This window comes from Sinocyclocheilus grahami, unplaced genomic scaffold (genome assembly GCF_001515645.1).
Source record: "Sinocyclocheilus grahami isolate Dianchi unplaced genomic scaffold, SAMN03320097.WGS_v1.1 scaffold1275.1, whole genome shotgun sequence".
Taxonomy (NCBI): Eukaryota; Metazoa; Chordata; class Actinopteri; order Cypriniformes; family Cyprinidae; genus Sinocyclocheilus; species Sinocyclocheilus grahami.
The window spans coordinates 124,795-149,953 of NW_015506454.1; the positions used below are offsets into that span (position 1 = coordinate 124,795).

The 25,159-nt window shown below is 37.6% G+C and overlaps 1 protein-coding gene across 1 annotated transcript in view; it reads left to right on the forward strand.

Moving 5' to 3' along the window:
• Nucleotides 1-24,943, forward strand: part of lrig3 (leucine-rich repeats and immunoglobulin-like domains 3) — a 32,649-nt gene extending 7,706 nt beyond the window's left edge. Inside the window, exons 4-18 of the mRNA XM_016254676.1 lie at nt 2,963-3,097; nt 6,640-6,783; nt 6,856-6,999; nt 8,462-8,605; nt 10,845-10,988; nt 11,687-11,767; nt 12,648-12,719; nt 12,806-12,877; nt 12,957-13,120; nt 16,267-16,548; nt 17,853-18,311; nt 19,403-19,561; nt 21,468-21,608; nt 22,419-22,601; nt 24,443-24,943. Coding sequence (XP_016110162.1) covers nt 2,963-3,097; nt 6,640-6,783; nt 6,856-6,999; nt 8,462-8,605; nt 10,845-10,988; nt 11,687-11,767; nt 12,648-12,719; nt 12,806-12,877; nt 12,957-13,120; nt 16,267-16,548; nt 17,853-18,311; nt 19,403-19,561; nt 21,468-21,608; nt 22,419-22,601; nt 24,443-24,633 — 2,515 coding nt within the window. The 3' untranslated portion in view covers nt 24,634-24,943. The remainder of the gene's footprint in view (nt 1-2,962; nt 3,098-6,639; nt 6,784-6,855; nt 7,000-8,461; nt 8,606-10,844; nt 10,989-11,686; nt 11,768-12,647; nt 12,720-12,805; nt 12,878-12,956; nt 13,121-16,266; nt 16,549-17,852; nt 18,312-19,402; nt 19,562-21,467; nt 21,609-22,418; nt 22,602-24,442) is intronic.
• The last annotated feature ends 216 nt before the right edge of the window (nt 24,944-25,159 follow it).

A 25,159-nucleotide genomic window follows, 5' to 3' on the forward strand; every position in this document is an offset into this window, starting at 1 on the left:
CTCTAACACACTCACACACACACACACACACACACACACACACACACTCACACTCATGCACACACACACGCACGCACGCACGCACACACACACACACACACTCACTCACGCGCGCACACACACACACTCACGCGCACACACACACACTCATGCACACGCACTCACACACACACACACACACGCACACACACTCTTACGCACACACACACTCTCACACACACACGCGCACACTCGCACACACACGCTCACACACACATGCTCACACACGCTCACACACACACGCACACACACTCTTACGCACACACACACTCTCACACACACACGCGCACACTCGCACACACACGCTCACACACACTCACTCACTCACTCACTCATGCACGCACGCACGCACGCACACACACACACACACGCACACACACTCTTACGCACACACACACTCTTACACACACATGCGCACACTCGCACACACACGCTCACACACACTCACTCACTCACTCACTCATGCACGCACGCACGCACGCACGCACACACACACTCACGCACACACTGACTCACTCATGCACACACACACTCACTCACTCACGCTCACACTCTCACACACAGACACACTCACACTCGCGCACACACACACACACACACACACACTCACACACTCACGCACACACACACTCTCACACACACACGCGCACACTCGCACACACACGCTCACACACACTCACTCACTCACTCACTCATGCACGCACGCACGCACGCACGCACACACACACTCACGCACACACTGACTCACTCATGCACACACACTCACTCACTCACGCACACACTCTCACACACAGACACACTCACACTCGCGCACACACACACACACACTCACACACTCACGCACACACACACTCTCACACAAGCACACACTCACACGCACACACACACACACTCTTACGCACACACACACTCTTACACACACATGCGCACACTCGCACACACACGCACACACGCACGCACGCACACACACACACTCACTCATGCACACACACTAACTCACTCACGCACACACTCTCACACACTCACACACAGACACACTCACACTCGCGCACACACACACACACACTCTCACACACACGCACTCACACACTCACGCACACACACACTCTCACACACACACGCGCACACTCGCACACACACGCACGCACGCACGCACGCACGCACACACACACACTCACTCATGCACACACACTAACTCACTCACGCACACACTCTCACACACAGACACACTCACACTCGCGCACACACACACACACTCTCACACACACGCACTCACACACTCACGCACACACACACTCTCACACAAGCACACACTCACACGCACACACACACGCTCTCGGCAGATGTTGAAGACACACAGAGAGTGTGTCTGGTTATTTTATGGCTGTTCATAATAATTACACTGAGGTAATAAACAGGAACTAGATTTGAGACTGACATTCCTTACGTATTTGCTGTTGTTTTTTTCAATCTGAGGGACAGTCTTACATTTTTTTTAATGAAAAATAAAAAGTTTTTTATAGTCCGAGACTCTGATTGTTCATAAATGAGCTGCTCGACTTCTTTGTTTCGCGTCGGATGCTTCATTCACACGTCTGTCTCTCCAGAGGATCTGCTCCGGCACGTCCCGCGTCTTATCCGTCTCGCTCTCTCAACACCTGTGACTCATTCTTCCTTCACTTCACAAAAGCACAGACTTCCCATCATGCCTCTGGGCACCGCTCAACACAACAGTTCAATGCCTTGGTTTTTTTGAAAGGTGTTTGTTTTTCACCGTGGGCTCTTCTTAAACGAGAACGAGTTCTGCCTTGAGCTGAAGATGAGAAACAGAAACATTGAAAATAATGTGTGTTTTATGGTACATACACACACAGACACATTTATAAAAAAAAAATATATACATATGTTGCATGGCTATATTTACTAATTGTATAATTAATAAAAAATATAAAATGTAATTAATAATAAAGTAATAAAAATATGGTACGTCTTCATGTTTTTTCTACATTAATTTGGAGATTTGATGTGAAAATATGTCTATTTACAAATTATTGTTAGGTAAGATTTATAATGTACAAATGTATCTGTTCTTGACTAATGAAGCATCTTCAGGGAGTTTAAGCTCATTTTAGACTAGTTTGTTTTTTAAACTAGTTTGCTTTTGTTTAATTTAAGTCCTTTTAGACTAGTTTAGCCTTTTAAATACTAGTTTAAGCTCTTTTAGACTAGTGCTCCTTTATGCTCCTGTAGACTAATTTAAGCCAATTAGTTTAAACTTTATGACTAGATTATGCTCCGTACTAGTTTATGGTCATTTAGACTAGTTTAAGCTCATTGTCATTATATCAACATACATTAATATATATTCATATACACTTTCGCTAGAAAGAGTTATTTATGATGATTTTCATCATGTTTATGTGCACAGATGTTTTATTTCATCACTTGATTAATGAAGTGTCTTCGGTGAGCGTTTCCGATCACACGTATGTGGCGTGTCGTCACTTGTCCTCTCTTATGATGTCAGTGCCGTGTTTGTTGAGTTACGCTCAGTTTCATCCCGAATAAACCCAAACCGAGTGTGTGTGACTGTCTGAAGGTTTAGACCTGCGATTCCAGGCTCGCGTCCGACACACAAAGGCGGCTCTGTGCCCTCCGTGTTTCTAACACAAGCAGCTCCTGCACTGCAATTTAGGAGGCGTGCAGCTCTGGAAATTGCTGGGCTCGTCAGCGGTGCTTTCACTGAGGGAATGGGCTTCATCATCCTCGTAATTGGCAGGGTTTTTTTTTGTTTAAATACCTTGTTAGTAATTACCTTTATAAACCAAATAACACACTTCTGAACCCAACGGCTGTTTTGAGCTGTCAGAGACATCAGAGAGCCGGAATCTGCTTTCTGAAATGCCTCCGCTTGTGTTTTCAGAGCATACAACAGGATCTCGAGGATCTCGGCAGAGCGGCTCAGTTCGCTGGTCGCCCTGGAGATGCTGGACCTTAGCAACAACAATATTATGGAGGTTCGCGCCTGGGCTTTTCCTCCTCTTCCTCTGAAAAACCTGTGAGTCCTTCTTCTGTTCTCAACTGACCTGCTTTCCAGAAACTGCCAGGAGTCTCACATCAGCTCACTGTGTCACTCCTCAGTGCTAACCGTCACCTTTCAGACTAGTTCAAGCTCCTTTAGACTAGTTTATGCTCCGTTAGACTAGTTTATGCTCCTTTAGACTAGTTTATGCTCCGTTAGACTAGTTCAAGCTCTTTTAGACTAGTTCAAGCTCTTTCAGACTAGTTCAAGCTCTTTCAGACTAGTTCAAGCTCCTTTAGATAGTTTCAAGCTCTTTCAGACTAGTTCAAGCTCTTTCAGACTAGTTCAAGCTCCTTTAGACTAGTTCAAGGTCTTTTAGACTAGTTCAAGCTCTTTCAGACTAGTTCAAGCTCCTTTAGACTAGTACTAGTTCAAGGTCTTTCAGACTAGTTCAAGCTCCTTTAGATAGTTCAAGCTCCTTTAGACTAGTTCAAGCTCCTTTAGACTAGTTCAAGCTTCTTTAGACTAGTTTATGCTCCGTTAGACTAGTTTATGCTCCTTTAGACTAGTTCAAGCTCTTTCAGACTAGTTCAAGCTCCTTTAGACTAGTTTAAGCTCTTTTAAACTAGTTCAAGCTCCTTTAGACTAGTTCAAGGTCTTTTAGACTAGTTCAAGCTCTTTCAGACAAGTTCAAGCTCTTTCAGACAAGTTCAAGCTCTTTCAGACAAGTTCAAGCTCTTTCAGACTAGTTTAAGCTCTTTTAAACTAGTTCAAGCTCTTTCAGACTAGTTCAAGCTCTTTCAGACTAGTTTAAGCTCTTTTAGACAAGTATATGCTCCGTTAGACTAGTTTAAGCTCTTTTAGACTAGTTCAAGCTCTTTCAGACTAGTTTAAGCTCTTTCAGACAAGTTTAAGCTCTTTCAGACAAGTTTAAGCTCCGTTAGACTAGTTTAAGCTCTTTTTAGACAACTTTATGCTCCTTTAGACTAGTTTAAGCTCTTTTAGACTAGTTCAAGCTCTTTCAGACAAGTTTAAGCTCTTTCAGACATCTTTCAGACAAGTTCAAGCTCTTTCAGACAAGTTCAAGCTCTTTCAGACAAGTTCAAGCTCTTTCAGACAAGTTCAAGCTCTTTCAGACAAGTTCAAGCTCTTTCAGACAAGTTCAAGCTCTTTCAGACTAGTTTAAGCTCTTTTAAACTAGTTCAAGCTCTTTCAGACTAGTTCAAGCTCTTTCAGACTAGTTTAAGCTCTTTTAGACAAGTATATGCTCCGTTAGACTAGTTTAAGCTCTTTTAGACTAGTTCAAGCTCTTTCAGACAAGTTTAAGCTCTTTCAGACAAGTTTAAGCTCTTTCAGACAAGTTTAAGCTCTTTCAGACAAGTTTAAGCTCTTTCAGACAAGTTTAAGCTCTTTCAGACAAGTTTAAGCTCTTTCAGACAAGTTTAAGCTCTTTCAGACAAGTTTAAGCTCTTTCAGACAAGTTTAAGCTCTTTCAGACAAGTTTAAGCTCTTTTTAGACAACTTTATGCTCCTTTAGACTAGTTTAAGCTCTTTTAGACAAGTTTAAGCTCTTTCAGACTAGTTTATGCTCCGTTAGACTAGTTTAAGCTCTTTTTAAACAACTTTATGCTCCTTTAGACTAGTTTAAGCTCTTTTAAACTAGTTCAAGCTCCTTCAGACTAGTTCAAGCTCTTTTAGACTAGTTCAAGCTCTTTCAGACTAGTTCAAGCTCTTTCAGACTAGTTCAAGCTCCTTTAGACTAGTTCAAGCTCTTTTAGACTAGTTTAAGCTCCTTTAGACTAGTATATGCTCCGTTAGACTAGTTCAAGCTCCTTTAGACTAGTTTATGCTCCGTTAGACTAGTTTAAGCTCTTTTTAGACAACTTTATGCTCTTTTAGACTAGTTTAAGCTCTTTTAGACTAGTTTATGCTCCGTTAGACTAGTTTAAGCTCTTTTTAGACAAGTTTAAGCTCTTTTAGACAAGTTTAAGCTCTTTTAGACAAGTTTAAGCTCTTTTAGACAAGTTTAAGCTCTTTTAGACAAGTTTAAGCTCTTTTAGACAAGTTTAAGCTCTTTTAGACAAGTTTAAGCTCTTTTAGACAAGTTTAAGCTCTTTTAGACAAGTTTAAGCTCTTTTAGACAAGTTTAAGCTCTTTTAGACAAGTTTAAGCTCTTTTAGACAAGTTTAAGCTCTTTTAGACAAGTTTAAGCTCTTTTAGACAAGTTTAAGCTCTTTTAGACAAGTTTAAGCTCTTTTAGACAAGTTTAAGCTCTTTTAGACAAGTTTAAGCTCTTTTAGACAAGTTTAAGCTCTTTTAGACAAGTTTAAGCTCTTTTAGACAAGTTTAAGCTCTTTTAGACAAGTTTAAGCTCTTTCAGACTAGTTTATGCTCCGCTAGACTAGTTAAGCTCTTTTTAGACAAGTTTAAGCTCTTTTAGACAAGTTTAAGCTCTTTTAGACAAGTTTAAGCTCTGTTAGACAAGTTTAAGCTCTTTCAGACTAGTTTATGCTCCGCTAGACTAGTTTAAGCTCTTTTAGACAAGTTTAAGCTCTTTCAGACTAGTTTATGCTCCGTTAGACTAGTTTAAGCTCTTTTTAGACAACTTTAAGCTCTTTTAGACAAGTTTAAGCTCTTTTAGACAAGTTTAAGCTCTTTCAGACTAGTTTATGCTCCGCTAGACTAGTTTAAGCTCTTTTAGACAAGTTTAAGCTCTTTCAGACTAGTTTATGCTCCGTTAGACTAGTTTAAGCTCTTTTTAGACAACTTTATGCTCTTTTAGACTAGTTTAAGCTCTTTTAGACTAGTTTATGCTCCGTTAGACTAGTTTAAGCTCTTTTTAGACAACGTTATGCTCCTTTAGACTAGTTTTAGGTCATTGAGACTATAGCTTGTGCTCCGTTAGACTAGTTTAAACACAGCGGTGTTTCCTTACTGAATGAATCCTCGTTTTTGAACGAATCGAGTGAGTCAACGATTCAGTAACCCATTCATAAAGAATGAATCAGCCATTTGAACAAATCTGTTGAATGAATGACTAAATGACTCACTCATTAAAACAATCTTTGCCGCCAACTATTGGTGGTTTGGTTTCGTATTTATAAGTATCATTGCATTTTTCCCTTAATTTCTTAATTGTATGTTAAAAAAATTATTTAAAACATTAATCTTATTTATGCCTTTGCAATTATGTGGCGTGAATGCATTTATGGCACCTCTCCGCTTCATCAAACAATCTGTGTAAATATATCTAATGCCTCTTCAGATGCAGCTTCTGTGTTTCCTGCAGTGGAAAGTTGTTGATACTGATTTAATTTAAATGGTAACAACTCTACAGTTTCTAACTGAATTAATTGAAACAATGTAAGAATTTGATGTGAAAGATGTCACATTTAATCAGGTTAGGGGAAATAAATGACTATTTATAAACATAGTGGAAAATGACATCTGTTTTGTTACATACCGCAGCTCATTTCTTACTCTTTCCAGTCACAGAGCACTTTATTTTGAGAGTTAAGTGAGAGAACTTTGTCCAGATTGGGGGAATTGTAATGTTTAATAATCGTGTGTTTCTGCAGGTTGATGAATAATAACCGTATTTCCACGCTGGAGCACGGCTGCTTCAGTAATCTGTCCAGCTCGCTGCTGGTGTTAAAGCTCAACAAAAACCGTCTGAGCTCCATCCCACCCAAGATCTTTCCTCTACCGCACCTGCAGCACCTGTAAGTGACGCGCTCACATCCGTCTCACGCCACGGCGTGCCTGTTCCTGACCGCTGTGCTTGTGATTGACAGAGAGCTGAGCAGGAACCGCGTGAGGCGCATCGAGGGTCTGGCGTTTCACGGGCTTCACGGCCTGCACTCGCTGAAGATCCAGAGGAACGGCATCACGCGGCTCATGGACGGCGCTTTCTGGGGTCTGAACAACATGGAAGTCCTGTGAGTGGAGCGGACATGCATGACGTTTAATCGTTCGTGCTTAATCATGTTAATTTCGTTGACAAATAATTTTCGTCAGCAACTATTTTTTTCACTTACGACGACGAGACGATAACGAACTAAAACTCTTTTTGAATGACAAAAACTATGATGATTTTCGTCAACGAATAAAAACGAGATGAAAATGTTAGGGACGGACGATTTGGGAAGAGATTCATTCAGAAGGAATCTGCTGCGTGGTTCGGAGGTTAGATGCGTACATATGAACCGGCGGGACATAAGCTAACATACACTTGCTGCACGTCGCATAAAACGTTCAGAAATGTCAATATGTGGGAGTAAGAGAAGAGCAGACACATGGATAAAACTGACGACGCAAGAGAACTCAATTCGGTCTGGTTTTCTGAGCGCAGACACTGAAGCATAACGTTACACACACAGAAAGCGCCTCTCACAGCGCGCGAGTAACGTTACTCTCTCGCGTCGCATGAACGGAGAATTACACACAAAATAATGTCGAATTGTCTGTTTTGACGAGTATTCACGTAAACACAGTTGATTAGGTCTTAAGTGAAGGTAAACAGCAGGAAGAGCGTGTATCAGTACATTGCACCTGTGCATTCGGTTTTAAAGGGACAGCAGCCTAATTTAGTTGCTCTCGAGTCATTGATGTTAATCAAGCAACAACAGAAAGACCGAAAACCACGCACTGCTCTTGCCTGAAAAACTTTAGTAGCCCTAAAGATTAATCTAAATTTATTTATAGAAATATGTCGGCTTGAAAGAATGAAGAATATGGTAAACAAGTTGCTATAAAGAATGCATAATTAGCCGATATAACCATTGGTATTTCATTAAAAAGAAGACCATGTTCTTGTTCTTTGAGAAGCGGTTTTATTTAATTTTAACATGAAGGCATGTTGTGTGTCACCGCAGTTAAATCATGATAAAACCTTAATATCAAACCTATGTAATGAGTTTGGAAATTTTAGAGAAATGCTTAATAAATGCACTGCAACTAAACCCATTAGATTTTAGCCGACTAAATTTACTGTAGATTTAGTCGACTAAAACTAGACGACTAAAATATGACAAACTAAATGGCATTTTAGTCAAAAGACTATGACTAAAACTAAATCAAAATTTGCTGTCAAAATTAACACTGGTGATTTGTGTTTGTGCGTGTGCGTGTGTGCGCTTGTGCGTGTGTGTGTGTGCGTGTGTGTTTCTGCACGTGCGTGCGTGTGTGCGCGTGCGTGTGTGCGCGTGTGTGTGCGTGTGTGTGCGCGTGTGTGTGCGTGTGTTTGTGTGTGTGTGTGTGTTTGCGTGTGCGCGCGTGTGTGTGTGCGTGTGTGTGTGCATGCATGTGTGCGTGCGTGTGCGTGTTTGTGTGTGCGTGTGTGTTTGTGCGTGTGTGTGTGTCTGTGCGTGTGTGTGTGTGTGTGTGTGTGTTTATGAGCAGGCAGCTGGAGTACAATAACCTGACGGAGGTGAGTAAAGGCTGGCTCTACGGCCTCCTGACGCTGCAGCAGCTGCATCTGTCACACAACGCCATCAGCCGCATCAAACCCGACGCCTGGGAGTTCTGCCAGAAACTCGCCGAGCTGTGAGTCTACAGATGCTGTCTTCCTCACCGCTCTGTCCAATCTAGGGCCCTATGATTCCGTGATGCAGAAAACACGGGACGGAATCCAGTCATGAAAACGGAATTTACTGTATAACGCGGAATGTCACAGAATTTGCCAAATTTTAGACCAATAAATCAAAAGTAGGTCAGTTCACTTAAGACAAAATGCGACATGGATCTGTGAATATGAATCCTGCATGTTCTGTGTGCCTCTGGTTTCATTTACTACACGCATAGTGAGGCGCGGCCGATGCTCGTGATGTTTTCAGCCTCAATATATGAGTTCATAAACACATCAACATAATCTCTAAAACTGCTCTGAGAGTCACTTCATGAGCATTTCATGTGTTTCATTTGAGAAAAACTAGATCAGAAACTAAAAGGTCTTCACAGCAACCCGTCAAAATAAGAGTTTGTTTTAACTTAAAGAAACTGTGACAAATATATTACTTAATGTAATGATAGTAGTACTACTACTACTACTAATACAATTATTATTTAAATTAATGTTTTATGCCTTCTAGAAAATTTACCTGAAAAATGTAAATGCACAACACATTATTTAAAAAATAAAATAAAATAATAAATTTTTTAGCCTTTGATAAAAATAAGTATTTTTTAAAAATAAAATCAGTTAATTACAGGTGCTTTTGATTATTCAAATTTAATTAAACTAGAAAAATGGAATCTTGAAAATTAAAATGATAACACAGAATTTGAGGGAAAAAAAAGGGTCCTAAAAATGTAATTTTTGTTAAAAAAAATTCTCATCTCTTTTTTTTTTTGTTCTGTTGGATAAGTGATATAAAGACTGAAGCTAGTAGATTTTTGAGAGGTCGAGCCCTGTTGACATTATGGCATTTTGTATGACTATTTTGTTTAAGTATTTTTAGACTACACTGTAAAAAAAATAAAATAAAAAGTTTCGAAATTGTAAATAAAGCAAAGATAATTGGAGTAAATTTTACAAGAACACTGCAGAAAATGATTTTCTTAGTATTTTTGTCTTGTTTTCTTAAATCAAGATACGTTTTCAATATCTGCCAGTGGGGTAAGAAAAATTATCTTTATTCAAAAGGAAATCATGCCCCATTAGCAGATATTTTTCTTGTTTTAAACAAAATTTGTAATAATATTTTCTGAAAACAAGACTTAATATCTTAAGTCAGTTCGCTTGTCAAGTACATTGATCATGATTCAAGAATGTTTAGATATTTTTACTAGAAAGCAAGTCAAAAATACGAAGTAAGAATTTTTTTTTTCCCATGAAAATATTATTTTTGACAGTCTTTCAATTACAAAATTGAGGCTAATGTTTAATTAAATGTGTTACTCTGCCATTTCTCTGTAATTATTTGTGAAATTTGCCAGCAGTTTCTGAGTGGAAATGGTTTAAAAATAAATCCTAATTTTTTTCGGTGGTTAACCTCTTTTGGACTAGTTTAAGCTCTTATGTAACTATTTAAACGTATATCTTAACATGTCGGTTTTTAAGAAAACCTTCAACATCACGATCAACCCAAACAGTTTTTAATAACAGATGCTGTCGGTTCAGGATTGATATAATGGATAAATAATGTGTTTTTGGGCATTTAATGAATGTGTGTTTATTGGAAGGAATCTTTATTTTCTTTTATTGTCTTTTTTTATTCTATTATTGTTATTAATTCATATGTATTCATTTAGCAAACATTTGTAAATGCACACTCAGAAAAAAGGTACAAAAGCTGTCACTGGAGCGGTACTTTTTTAAAAGGCACACCTTTGTACCTAAACAGTCCGTATTGGTACCTTAAAGCTACATACAAGTACCTAAACAGTCCGTATTGGTACCTTAAAGATACATACAAGTACCTAAACAGTCCGTATTGGTACCTTAAAGCTACATACAAGTACCTAAACAGTCCGTATTGGTACCTTAAAGATACATACAAGTACCTAAACAGTCCGTATTGGTACCTTAAAGCTACATACAAGTACCTAAACAGTCCGTATTGGTACCTTAAAGCTACATACAAGTACCTAAACAGTCCGTATTGGTACCTAAAAGGTACAAAAGTGTACCTTTTGAAAGTGACAGCTTTTGTACCTTTTTTTCTGAGAGTGTAAGTGATACACAAGTAAAGAACTGTGATTAGTCCTTCATTGACGTTTAAAGAGCATCTGGCTGCTGTTTTGTTGAATCCTTCGCTTAATATTTTCGTTGTCTGTCTGTCAGCGATCTGAGCTGGAACCAGTTGAGCCGTTTGGAGGAAGGTAGTTTCGTTGGTCTCAGCGTCCTCAAGCAGCTCCACATCGGAAACAACCGCATCAGTTTCATCGCTGACGGAGCGTTTCGAGGCCTCGCCAACCTGCAGGCTCTGTGAGTTCGTTATGACTTGAACGAGCTGTTTTTGCAGTTTCGTTTCGATAAATGTGTTTGTGTCTTTCTTTAATTTATCAGTGTTTATTACTAGAGGATTCTGAGTAGCAGATGATCCATAAAACTATTTTTTATAAATGTACACGCCATGAGTCACATGTTCGTCACTCGTTTGGCTCTGGCATTTGGATCAACGTGTTCGTTTGTTCATGTATGTGGCTCCGCCCACTTCACCGCTCCACTCTTAAACCGAACCCAATGGCAGAGTTCAGCGCAGCTTTACGACTCGTCTTTTCCGGGTGTGGATTTTAACAGTGTGGTTTCTCCCGATTTCTCGCCCTCTCCAGAGATGTGAGTTCGTTATGACTTGAACGAGCTGTTTTTGCAGTTTCGTTTCGATAAATGTGTTTGTGTCTTTCTTTAATTTATCAGTGTTTATTACTAGAGTATTCTGAGTAGCAGATGATCCATAAAACTATTTTTTATAAATGTACACGCCATGAGTCACATGTTCGTCACTCGTTTGGCTCTGGCATTTGGATCAACGTGTTTGTTTGTTCATGTATGTGGCTCCGCCCACTTCACCGCTCCACTCTTAAACCGAACCCAATGGCAGAGTTCAGCGCAGCTTTACGACTCGTCTTTTCCGGGTGTGGATTTTAACAGTGTGGTTTCTCCCGATTTCTCGCCCTCTCCAGAGACCTGAAGCATAATGAGATCTCATGGACCATCGAGGACATGAACGGCCCTTTCTCTGCTCTCGACAATCTGAGGAAACTGTGAGTGATCTGAGTTGCTTATTCATTGTTTGCGATATTATACAATTTTTAGAGCTGTCAATTTAGTGCATTTGACGTACAGACATGTATTATCTTACATTGATGAACAGGACGACAACTGACTGCGTGAATGCAGTTATATGAGCCTAAAATTCAAGATATGAGCGCAAAAATGACCCTCTTATATTTATATAATATGAAATAGTTTAGTAATATCACACCCGGCAAGAGTGCTGTTTTCCTCAATATCTGCACCACTGCTTACAACATGAACAAGAAGCTAATTTTGTGCTACGTTTTAGATGTAATGTCTGTTTTGCTCAATTTTGCATATTAAAATAGTTCAATTAAAGCCACAGCAGATCTCGAATCACATCAGCGGTGATTCGTTGAATCTGCGGGTTTGAATGAATCGAGCGAGTCAATGATTCAGTGACTTGTTCATTAAGACAGTCACTTGCTTAGTTTCTGAATGAATCAGCTATTTGAGCGAATCAGTTGAGTGAATGATTCAATGAATCATTTACTTGCTTCATTGGCTGTTTGAATGAATCGGTTGTATGAATGATTCAATGACTCACTCATTAAGACAGTGACTCGCCGTCACCTAGCACTTTTAGTTTCATAGAGTATAATTTCATTAAAAAGGAATCTAAATATTTCTCTCTAAAGCTATTTTTTTTTGTAATGTTTTTTTCATCTAACGCAATGACTTGAAAAGACCTTTAGGGAGGTGATTTCTTAGCCAAAATTGATGTGTGATTCATTTGCGATTAACACGTCATGAAATTTTAATCGCTTGACAGCCCTAGTAAATGCTCTAAATAGGTTCACTATCATTGCACTCTCCTGAAAGCATTAGTTTTTTCTGTTCCTCAAGGTTCCTCCAAGGCAATCGTATCCGATCGGTCACCAGGAAGTCCTTCACAGGCCTGGACCTGCTGGAGCAGCTGTGAGACTCTCTTTCAGATCTGAAACATGTGAGGATGATGCATGTTTGTTAGGTTCTTAAACGCCTGTTCTGTCCTCACATCGCAGGGACTTGAGCGACAACGCCATCATGTCGGTTCAAGCCAACGCTTTCTCTCAGATGAAGAAGCTGGCAGAGCTGTGAGTATGAATCTGTGCTCCTGCACTGAAGCCGCTCGTGAAGCTGCAGTGATTATTCACGTGTCTCTCGCTCCGTCAGGCACCTGAACACATCCAGCCTGCTCTGCGACTGCCAGCTCAAGTGGCTTTCTCCGTGGGTGGCCGAACACGCTTTCCTTCCTCTGGTGAACGCCAGCTGCGCCCATCCACATCTGCTGAAGGGCAGAAGCGTTTTCGCCGTCGCCCACGATGAGTTTGTGTGCGGTGAGTGTTCGTTTGAGAACGTATTCATGATTCCATTTCCTGAAACTGCACAGAAGCTGTTCCTTTCATATTTGCAATCAAAACGGTTGTGAATTTGACGAATAAAACTGTGTTTTTTTTAAATAAAGTAATACTTTTATTCTTTAAGGACGCATTAAACTGATGAAAAGTGACCGTAAAAACATTTGTAATGTTATAGATAGCATTTATTTGAAATAAGAACTGTTCTTTTGAACTTTCTGTTCATCCTGAAAAATAAATGCATCACGGTTTCCACAAAAATATTCATTACTACTTAAACAGTCAAAACTTTATATTTTTCAACTAAAACCGTATTGTATCTGAGCAGCAACTTCTCATTAATGAGTGAATGTGAAAAAAAATGCAAAGTTTTGAATGATACTGGATGTACCTCACTTTTATTGATTAAAAAATTTAGGGAAAAAAAATCTTTGAAATTAAAAATTTCACGTGAACTACACCAAAAAAAAAAAAAAATATTTTTTTTTCTTTTTTTTGTTGATGGGAAATTTTATTTGAATATATCATTGTATGAAATGTATTAGAACGTACCAGTATTAAACCCTTTGAAGAAAAAAAATGTAAGAATAAAATCTTTAACATTTTAAATTTCACATGAACTATACCATATATATATATTTTAAATTTTTATTTTAAATTTTTTTTATTTTATGTTGATGAGAAATTTTATTTGAATATATCAATTTATAAGAACGTACCAGTATTAAACCCAGTGGAATGAATGGAATTTAAATTCCTTTCAATTTATAACTCATAATTGCTCAAAAACAGTCAGAATTTATCAAACCTACATAGTTATTTCTAACGAAACAACATAAATATTTCTCTGAAAAGTTTTCAAACAAAATACATTTTTTACTTGCATGAACTTTCACTTACAGATGACAAAACGTGATACATTTTTCATGCTGCAGTGGTTCGGCATTAAGTGACATATTCATGTTCATCAACAAACTTGTGTGAGATATGGGGAAAAGGCTAAATATATTTACACAATTTTTTGACACCAATATAAACTCATTGATAGTTTTACAAAATAATTTTTGACACTAATGGGTCTCCATACATTCCCGGGTCCGAACATTTTAAATGGTTATACAGTATCGCTTACTTTCTCCCCCGCGGTAGTTACTGCATCATCCGAGAGAATCGCAGTAGCCGAAAACAGCTACCGTATAATGTTCTCAATAATATCAATAATATAGCTCGAGCTACAGCTGATCAGCCTTCTAGCTAGTTTAAAATGTTTTTTTTTCGACCGGACTTGATTGAAACATAAGTGACAAAACATAAAAATAATAATAACCAGCGAAGCATGGAAATGCGAGAATGATTCTTCAAATTTAAAAATGTAAACAGCGATTTATAATGGATAGTGTGTGTATTTCTGGTATCGAGGTCGCGCTGTTGAGGCGCTCACTCTGTTTGTCTTTTTGTGAGAGACTTCAAAACAAATGAGCGTGACGGCACACATAAAGAAACTCACTGAGGTATAAATTCTAAATGTTTAGTTTATTCATAACGTGATATAGTTAAGTACAAAACATGACAAGTGAGCTATTCTGCTGCAAACACCTACTTTCACGGCATGATTCAGTCTATTAAAATACATTCAGAATGATCAGAAATTCAATACATGGGGGCAGAAAGTTTTAAGTATTTATACAACTTCATATAGTTAATTTCACATGAAGAGTCCGTTTTTTTCTCTCCATAAAATTACCACGATTACAAGTGTGTTGTTGTTTTTTTTTTACAACAGTTCAGTGAGCTATTCTGCTGCAAACACCTACTTTCACGGCATGATTCAGTCTATTAAAATACATTCAGAATGATCAGAAATTCAATACATGGGGGCAGAAAGTTTAAGTATTTATACAACTTCATATAGTTAATTTCACATGAAGAGTCCGTTTTTTTCTCTCCATAAAATTACCACGATTACAAGTGTGTTGTTGATTTTTTTTTACAACAGTTCAATAAACTATAAGTTAATTAAGAGACTTACTGTATCGGCCCGAATATAAGACGACCCCCCTTTTCCAGATGTACCTTTTGGAAAAAGGCTTTTTAAAAACCAAATCTTGTTTTTTCTCAGTAAAACACATTTTGTCTTCAATTATTTCCATATTGCATATTTTTCCTATTTAAATTTTTGTTTTGAAAGTATGGTTAAAAACTGGTCAAATGTACCAACAATCACATTTAAAAAATATACACTTTTTGATATACCATAAAAAAAACATGAGTTAGGACATTTAGGCTATCCATCTAATAGTAGCCTACCAACATCTTATTAACAGTAGAAGTTAAATCTTACTGTAGTCTTCAAATCTGGGTACTGTCTTACGTTTTAAAATCACGAAGAGTTTGGTCCCATCAGTCACGACTCATGCAGCTGTAAGCTTTTACTCGCGATCTTTACAACACGCATTACGTATTTCACAGCACACTCGTTTTATGCATATTTGGCGCCACCTACTGTTGTGGGTGTATTATTGACATGTCAAAGTCTAGACCCTGAATATTAGACGACCGCGTTTTTTCAGATGTATTTCCAAGAAAAAAACATCGTCTTATATTCGGGTCAATACGGTATGTTTTAGACGCCATATTTCCTGTTTGTGCACTATTTCGACAACAAAAATAATTCCAAACAAAGCCACAGCACTGTTTTGCGTCTCTGAGCAACATGATGGTGTTTCGTTCCCGAATGAATCAAACATTTAAATGATTCATTTCAATCGCAATGACTCACTTATTAACAGTGACCCACTGCCACCTACTGGCTAAGTTCACTGTGTATCTTAGTAATAAATATAAGTTATTACAGTGATGATACATTACTTAAATATTACATATATGTATGTAATAAAATGTGTGCTTCAATTACAGGTTTAGGTCTTAAATTTCATTTAAGGTGGTATTAAAAAGGTCTTAAAAAGTCTTAAATTGAACTTGTTCATGTCTGTAGAAACCCTGTTAAAGCGTTTGCAAAGTTTTGTTTCCTAACAAAAAAACAATGCTTTTTTTTAACTGTCCCAAATGTGTTAAAATTGCAAAGTTGGATTTCCTTGAGTTTGAAATCTGTTTTTCCCCGGCAGTGCTGCCGTACTTCACCAAAATGCCGATGGACCTGACGATCCGCGCCGGAGCCACCGCGCGACTGGAGTGCGCCGCTAGCGGACACCCGTCTCCTCAGATCGCCTGGCAGAAGGACGGAGGCACGGATTTCCCCGCGGCCCGCGAGCGGCGGATGCACGTCATGCCGAGAGACGACGTGTTCTTCATCGTGGACGTGAAGACGGAGGACGTCGGCGTTTACAGCTGCACTGCGCAAAACACCGCCGGCGCCGTCTCTGCTAACGCTACGCTAACGGTGCTGGGTGAGAGGATGCATGTGTTTGGCAGAAATGCGTTTATTCTAAAACAGTGACATTACTAATGATGCACCAAAATAATTGTATTACGAAACCAAAATTAAAGACTTAATTTAGCTGAAAACTAAAGTATATAAAGAAAGAGAGACTGTATTGTAAATAATAAAAATATATATAATTAATTGATCACATTTAATGCATTTAAATGGCATAAAGGCAGTTTTTCTAGAAACTTTTTAATTCATTTCTGGAATATAATTATTTTAATAGATATATTTAAATAATTAGAAAAACGTTACGCCACTTTTTCTATCAACATTTTAATTACTTCATTGTTTAAATGTAATAATTGTATTTATATTATATATATGTCCATGCAAGTATAATCAAACATACATTAAACAATAAAGACATCACTAACAGGTAATGTAAAATCTAATGAAGATGTAATATAACTTACTAGCACTGGCTGTATTTAATGTTTAAAGTTTGTTTTATATATTTTTGTATTTCCCTCCTAAACGTCTGCTGTGTCTTCTAATGCATGCATAAAATATTTTGATATTTTTTGTGTATTATATAAAATTTTTATTATTATATAGTGATCTGTCACACCACATTAAAGAGCATCAAAACCACATATGTGTCCCTGCAGCACAAAAGCAGTGTTGAGTCGCTGGGGGATATTTGTAGCAATAGCCAACAATACATTGTATGGGTCACAATTATACATTTCTCTTTTATGCCAAAAATCATTAGGATATTAAGTAAAGATCATGTTCCATGAAGATATTTTGTAAATCTCCTACCGTAAATATATCAAAACTTAATGTTTGATTAGTAATATGCATTGCTAAGAACTTCATTTGAACAACTTTAAAGATGATTTTCTCAATATTTAGATTTTTTTTGCACCCTCAGATTCCAGATTTTCAAATAGTTGTATCTCGACCAAATATTGTCCGATCCTAACAAACCGTACATCAATGGAAGCTTATTTATTCAGCTTTCATATGATGTATTAATCTCAATTTCGTAAAATTGACCCTTATGAGTGGTTTTGTGCTCCAGGGTCACATTTATTGTTTGAATTTTGTGAAAAGTGACAAAGCACAAAAATTACAGAGATTATTTGATGGGAGGCGCTACAAAAAATGTTTAGTGAAGCTTTATTCGTGCATCATCCTCAAACGAATGGATATTGTGAGAATTTCGGTTCTGGGTGAAATTTTTTTTTATTTTTTATTTTTATTTGAGCGCACCAGTGTGCACCTGAAGTGTCATGAAATAACGTCCCGTTGCTCGTGCAGAGACGCCGTCGTTCCTGCGTCCGCTGATGGACCGTACAGTGGTGAAGGGCGAGACGGCGGTGCTGCAGTGTATCGCGGGCGGCAGTCCTCCGCCTCGACTCAACTGGACCAAAGACGACAGTCCGCTGCAGGTGACGGAGCGACACTTCTTCGCTGCCGGGAACCAGCTGCTGATCATCGTGGACGCCGCGGACGCAGACGCAGGAACCTACACCTGCGAGATGTCCAACCCGCTGGGCACGGAGCGAGGGAACCTGCGTCTGACCGTCATGCCCAACCCAAACTGTGACCCGGGGCCGGCAGCCGGCGGGGCCCTGGGGCCGGAGGAGGACGGCTGGACTACAGTGGGCATCGTGATCATCGCTGTGGTGTGCTGCGTGGTGGGAACCTCGCTGGTGTGGGTCGTGATCATCTATCACACGCGCCGACGCAACGAGGACTGCAGCGTCACCAACACGGGTCAGTCCCGACCCGACATCGCACGCTTTTAATTAGGGCCCTATGATTTCCGTGATGCGGAAAAAAACGCGGACGGAATCGCGGAATCCAGTCATAAAAATGTCACGGAATTTGTCAAATTTTGAATGGATATAATCAAAAGTAGGTAATTACACTTAAATCAAATCGCGATATGGACTAGTATCTGTAAATATTAAGCCGCAAAAGACTATTTAAGTATGAATCCTGCATGTTCTGCGTGTCTCTGTTAATGAATGGCGCAGACGCGCGGTTTATTTACTACACTATTGTCTCACTAAATGAGGACGTAAACACATGAACAACATCTCCAGAGTCACTTCACGAGCATTTTAGCGTTTGATTTCAGTAAAACTAGCGTCATATCACACACACAGAACTGTAAAGGTATTCACGGCAACCCGTCAAAATAAAAGTCCGGTTTGATTTGAAGACTTTGTGCCTATTACTATTTTTTCTGTAAAAATGCACATAACCTACTGCTGCTAAAATGAAACAAACATTATTTTTTAAGGAATAATCACACAACATTTCTTCCATGTTTTAATTTTAATAGTAAATCCCCTTTGTTTGCCAAAAAATTAAGTTTGCTTAATTTTCAATAATTAAAAGACAAATTAAATTAATGTTTTATGCCTTCATTTGATAACCAGAAAAATGTAAATACACAACACAGAATTTCTGAGGAAAAAAAATTTAATGAGGCTACTTAATTAATAAATTGCATTCAGATAATTAGACATGCTAAAAAACAGAATTTGGTAACAATAAAAAATAAAACATTTCATAGGGCCCTAAACGTAATTTTTGTTAAAGTTTTAATAAATTGATGTGAAAATGTATAAGTTGCATGATTTTAATTAATTAGACATGCTTTCTGATTAATACAATTTAACTTAACCATTAAAAAGGAGTCGAGAAAAATTAAAACGGGAAAAAACGGAATCCGGAAAAATTTGGAAAAAAATAAAACTGAATTTAGGAAAAAATAAAACTGATTTCATAGGGCCCTTGATTTTAATGCATCGGTGACGTTTAACGCTGCTAACCCTGTGTCTCTCTCTCGTGTTTAGATGAGACGAATCTCCCGGCGGACATCCCGAGCTATCTGTCGTCTCAGGGAACGCTAGCGGAGCGTCAGGATGGATTCATGGCGTCTGAGAGCGGCAGCAGCCTTCAGTACATCAGCTCCTCCTCGGGAGGATTTTACATGCCACCCAAAGACCTCAGCAGTGAGACGGGACGCCCGCTGTCTTTAAATGCACAGAAATGCACTGTAAAAAATACAAATATGTGAAATTTATGGTTAAAAAAAAAGTTTTTTTACTGTTAGAAAATACGAAATACTGAAGTAGTGTTATCAAATTACTAAAATAAAGCAATAAGCCCCACGAAGCTGTGGTTTACAGTGAATTTATAACGGCTAAGGGGCGTTGTGGAGTGCCTAAAACCCCCTTAGCTGTTATAAATCCACTGTAAACCACGGCTTCACGGGGATTATTGCTTTTATAAAACGGTTATATACGTAGCAAGGTTTCACAAAATAAAACAGAGCAAATAAAGTGTAATGATATTAATAAACACAGTATTCTTCCACCAAACAATGTAGCGCCTCAGAAACAGTTGTGGTTGCTACAAAGTGGTTGCCAAGCAACACACAAACGTAAACAAAGGTGTGTGTTACTTTGTAGCATCATTCACAACAGCGGTGAACGCGGCTCAGCCAATCAGAATCAAGCACCGGAACTCTCCGCTTTATAATCAGTATTTTACCTTTATAATATACTGACGAGGCTTATTATAGTTTACTAAAACAAAAAAGGTCACTTGCTTAGAATATAAAATAAAAAAATAAAAATTGTATTTCAATATTTAAAAAAAATATTTAATTTCATCTAGTTGCCAAAGCAACGTTTCTGATTTTTTTTGCTTTATCTTGATGTACTAAAATAACTAAAACTAAAAATTTTATTTTTATAATAAAACTAAATATGTATAATAAACACAATTCCTCAAATTTTAAAATTAAATTGAAACACAAAAATAAAAACTCAAAATATAAATAAAAACTATAGACATATTTAAAAAAAAAACACAAAACAAAATGTCTAAAACGAACTAAAATAGAAATTAAAACGTAATTGAAAATATTAATAAATCTATAATAGCATCTCAGTCATACAAAACACTGATACTGACAACATAAAACAATATACATAACTAACAAGAAAAAACTAAGAATAAACAGTTACTGCCATGAAAAATCATTAACTGTAAATGTACTATTTTTCACTTTAAAGGTCCCGTATTGTCAAAACTGAAATTTCCTGGCTTTTTTCACGATAACTGAAGAAACATAGACATATGGTGCACATAACAACAAAAGGCAATACTTTATTGAACCTTTTCTGATAAGAAGTGTGCGCTGCAAACGCCAGCATTTTTGATGATCGTTTCTGTCCAGTCTGCTCGTTTTATCACGTTTAACCACAGCTGTCGTCGGTTTTTTGTCTGGCAGTGGCAGCAGATATGTGATCACATTTCTAATTTGAGGCTGTATTACGTGGATTCTGGCACCCAACATCACAACAAGATGATATTTTAAGCTCCTTATGTAGCTGGTTTGAATGGGCCGCCTCCAGCTAGCGCTGTGACGTCTGACCCTAGTTACCTGTGGTTGGCCTGGCCGTGCGTCACTCAGAACACAACAGGCCAATCAGAAGAGGGGCTCATGAATATTAATTAGACAGACCAAAATCCACCTGTTCTCAGCAGAGCTCCTGAGAGAGGAGCTGTACAAATATATTGAGATATATATATGTATATTCTTAAGGACATCAAAACCTAAAATAGAACTCCATAAAGGTGTAAATTATAGGACCTTTAAAGTTCACTTGTTCACTTCCAAAAAGTATTACAGGACAGCGTTTTACTCATTATATTTATTACAGATTTATTTTTCTTTGTATATATAGTCCATGTGCAATCAGATGTGTTTCTGGGAATGTCATTTTACAGTTTTTCGCTGTTTCGCATTATAAGATGACCTCCAAAAACGTTACATTCAACAGTTGGATTTATCGCCGTTTTTCAGCGTAAAGCTTTAATACGGTTGTAATACCGTCTCTCCTCCCGTAGGCCTCTTCCAGCTGGACACAAGAAGTGATGTGGACATGGAGGCGGCGATCGACCCCCTGCCGTGCCATTATCAGGGGCCTGTGGGTTCACTGCTGAGACGGAGCAACCGCTGCAGCCCTGATCTGCCCGACACGTACAGCGGTGAGTAGGGCTGTGCAATTAATCGAAATTCAGTTTCGATTTCGGCCTCCAACGTTTATGAAAATACAGTAATCGAGATAAAACGACTATTGCGCCCCATTGCGCTTTCGCTCCTACATAATCGTACGTAACGGGACGTGCTTGATTTATTTAAGTTGAGATCGAGTTATGCTTTTAAAAGCGTGAAAGAACTTGAGCTTCCTCGGGAGACGGAACACAACACAAACATGTAAAGTCATCTTTTTAGTGTCAAATACACACAAAAATGGCAAAATGCGGCGCTTCGTGATTATTCACGTAAACCCTCGTCGGTTATGTAATAAATTAATGTAAATAGTTAATAATGAAAATGCGCGTGTAACGATAAATGCGGCTCTTAAAGTGACAGCAGCCTAATATTCCTGCTGCCGACTGTGTGCTTCATATTAATCAAACAACAAAAGACGCTTTCAAAATCACTCGCTGCTCTTGAGTGAAGCTTTAATAAGAAACAAAGGAAGGTTAATTCTTACAGTGAAGACTATGCTGTTTTATTTTACATTAGGTTATTTAATTTCTCTAGTAGGCCGTTATGAATACCTTAGACTTGCATTAAAAAATCTTAAAGCACAGTTTGTTTCATTTTTTTTATTCTATTGTATTCTTTTGCTTTTTTAATGACTGGCGTTGTCCTTAAATCTTTCATATAAAGTTTTGGTCATATGGCCCACTAATAATCGTTTTAAATAACCGTGATTATGATTTTTGTCATCTTCGAGCAGCCCTAGCGTGCGTGTGTTAATCCTGACCTCTTCTTCTTCTCTCGTGCAGCGTGTGCGTCAGAGCAGCGGCCCGTCGGTGTCACTTCCTCCTGCAGCAGGAAGTGTGAGTTCTACACCTGCAGCTCCGCCCTCGAGCCCTTCGATCACATGATGATGCAGCTGGGGGACACTTCCCGCGTGGAGGACTGTGAGAGCGGAGAGTGTGTTCTGGGCTCCTCGGGGTCATATATGGGTGAGTCTGAGCAACAGGAAACATGTACAGTACGCATAAGAAGTGCTTTACATGCACATGACAATACAGTCTTTATTAAAAAATATTTTATTATATTAAAAATGTTAATGAATGTTTATTTTTAACTAGTGCTGTCAAATAATTAATAATCGCATCCAAAATAAGTTTTTTTTTTTTTTTACGTATGTATGTGTACTGTGTATATTTGTTATGTGTGTATATATATATATATATATATTAATAAACACATACAGTATATATATTTTTAAATATTTGCATGTATATACAATTATATATAAATATATTTAATATATAAACATAACATATATTTCTTAAATATATACATGCATGTGTTTGTATTTATATATACATAATAAATATACACAAACATATATTATGTAAACAAAAACTTTTATTTTGGATGCGATTAATCGTTGGACAGCACTATTTTTAACAAAGCTACAAAACCCCAAAAATATTTTTGTAATGTAAAATAAACAATACTTAAAATAAAACTAAATATTTATAATATTTAAAATTAAATTAAATTAAAAAAAAATTTTCATCAGGTTCATCAAGGCAGGATTTCTTATTTTTATTTAGTTGCAACTTGTTTTACTAAAATAAATAAAACTAAATTTAAAATTAATATAAAAATAAGAATAAAAATTACAAAAACACACAACTAAGTTACTGACATTTAAACTAAAATTAAAATATAAAAATAAAAACTAATTCAAAATATTAATGCAAAATTATAGTAACATATTTTTTCATCTAGTTGCCAAGGCAACATTTCTCATGTTTTTCTTTTTTGTTGTAACTTGTTTTATTAAAATAAATAAAACTAAAGCAAAAATAAAAAATTAATAAAAACTATATAGAAAAAAAGAATACAAATTACAAAAGAGACAACTAAGTTACTAAAAGTTGTTCAAATGCATTTTTAATCATAAATTAATTAATTTAAAAAATAAGTAATAATAGTTATAACAATAGTAGACTAGAAAAGAATGCCTTTTATTGTCATTCAATGAAATAATAATTAAAATTATTTATTAAATTAATTAATTATTTATTTATATTTATATTAATTTATAATTTTTTAAAAATAATTTACACAGGGACTTCAATGAAAAATACTTCTAAAGCATTTATTAATCTTAGTGTTCATTTCAACATTCACTTATGCATTGAATAAATCAATAGCTGCATCTGTTAATGTTATTTAATGGACCTGAGATCTGTGTCAGATGTATTGCTAATGTTAGTCAATGCATTAACTAAAGGGACCTTACTGTAAAGCTAGCAACATCAAGGTCATGGGTTCGATTCCCTGGAAGTGCATGAACTGATAACACTGATGTTGCGTTAATGTGAGCCTGCAGCACAAAAGCAGTGTTGAGTCGCTGGGGGATATTTGTAGCAATAGCCAACAATACATTGTATGAGTCACAATTATACATTTCTCTTTTATGCCAAAAATCATTAGGATATTAAGTAAAGGTCATGTTCCATGAAGATATTCCTACTGTAAATATATCAAAGCTTAATGTTTGATTAGTAATATGCATTGCTAAGAGCTTCATTTGGACAACTTTAAAGATGATTTTCTCAATATTTAGATTTTTTTGCACCCTCAGATTCCAGATTTTCAAATAGTTGCATCTCAGCCAAATATTGTCCGATTCTAACAAAAACCATACATCAATGGAAATCATATTCATTCAGCTTTCAGATGATGCATAAATCTCAATTTCTAAAAATCAACCCTTATGACTGCTTTTGTGCTCCAGGGTCACAAATGCGATGTAAATGACGGCGTGTGCCTGTGGTCTCAGGTACGTTTGGGAAAGCGCCGTGGCGGCCGCAGCAGGAGCTCTGCGCTCATAACGCCGTCATTCTTCAGGAGAATCCGTACGCAGCGCTTCACGCCGACTCAGACCTGGACGAGGAGCACGCGAGCGTTTACGAGCAGCCGTTCGATCTCAGGACGATAGAGCGCTTTCCCACGTCTCCGCTGGGCTCTTAGCGCCGCCGCCAAAAACCCAGAAACGCTCTACCTCAAGAAAGGAGCTACGACTGAATGTAAATGACACGTTTGTACAGAAAAACAGATTATATGCATTTTATACGAAATTATATTTTGTAAATCAATAGTGTAAATATGACCCTTATTTTTCCTACTCTTTTCCTGTAAATGTACGCAGATATACTAGTTAACCGTGGGTTGTTTAATCCAGATCTGTTTATGATTATTCCGCTTTGGCTTTTGCTTTGAATAAAGCACAGTTTGCACAAACTAGTACACAATAAACATTCCCGTGAGCTGCTACACGCACGAGCGCTAGTGTCATGTTTATGAGCTTGTTCATGCTTCATTATTGATTGTGTCGATGTGCTTTTATTCTTCACGAGAACAGAAATGCAGCACTGCATCAGTGTCGCAGTGAATGGGTGCCGTCAGAATGAGAGCTGATAAAAACACCACAAGTAATCCACAGCACTCCAGTCCATCAGTTAACATCTGGAGAAGACAAAAGCTGAAACACATCCAG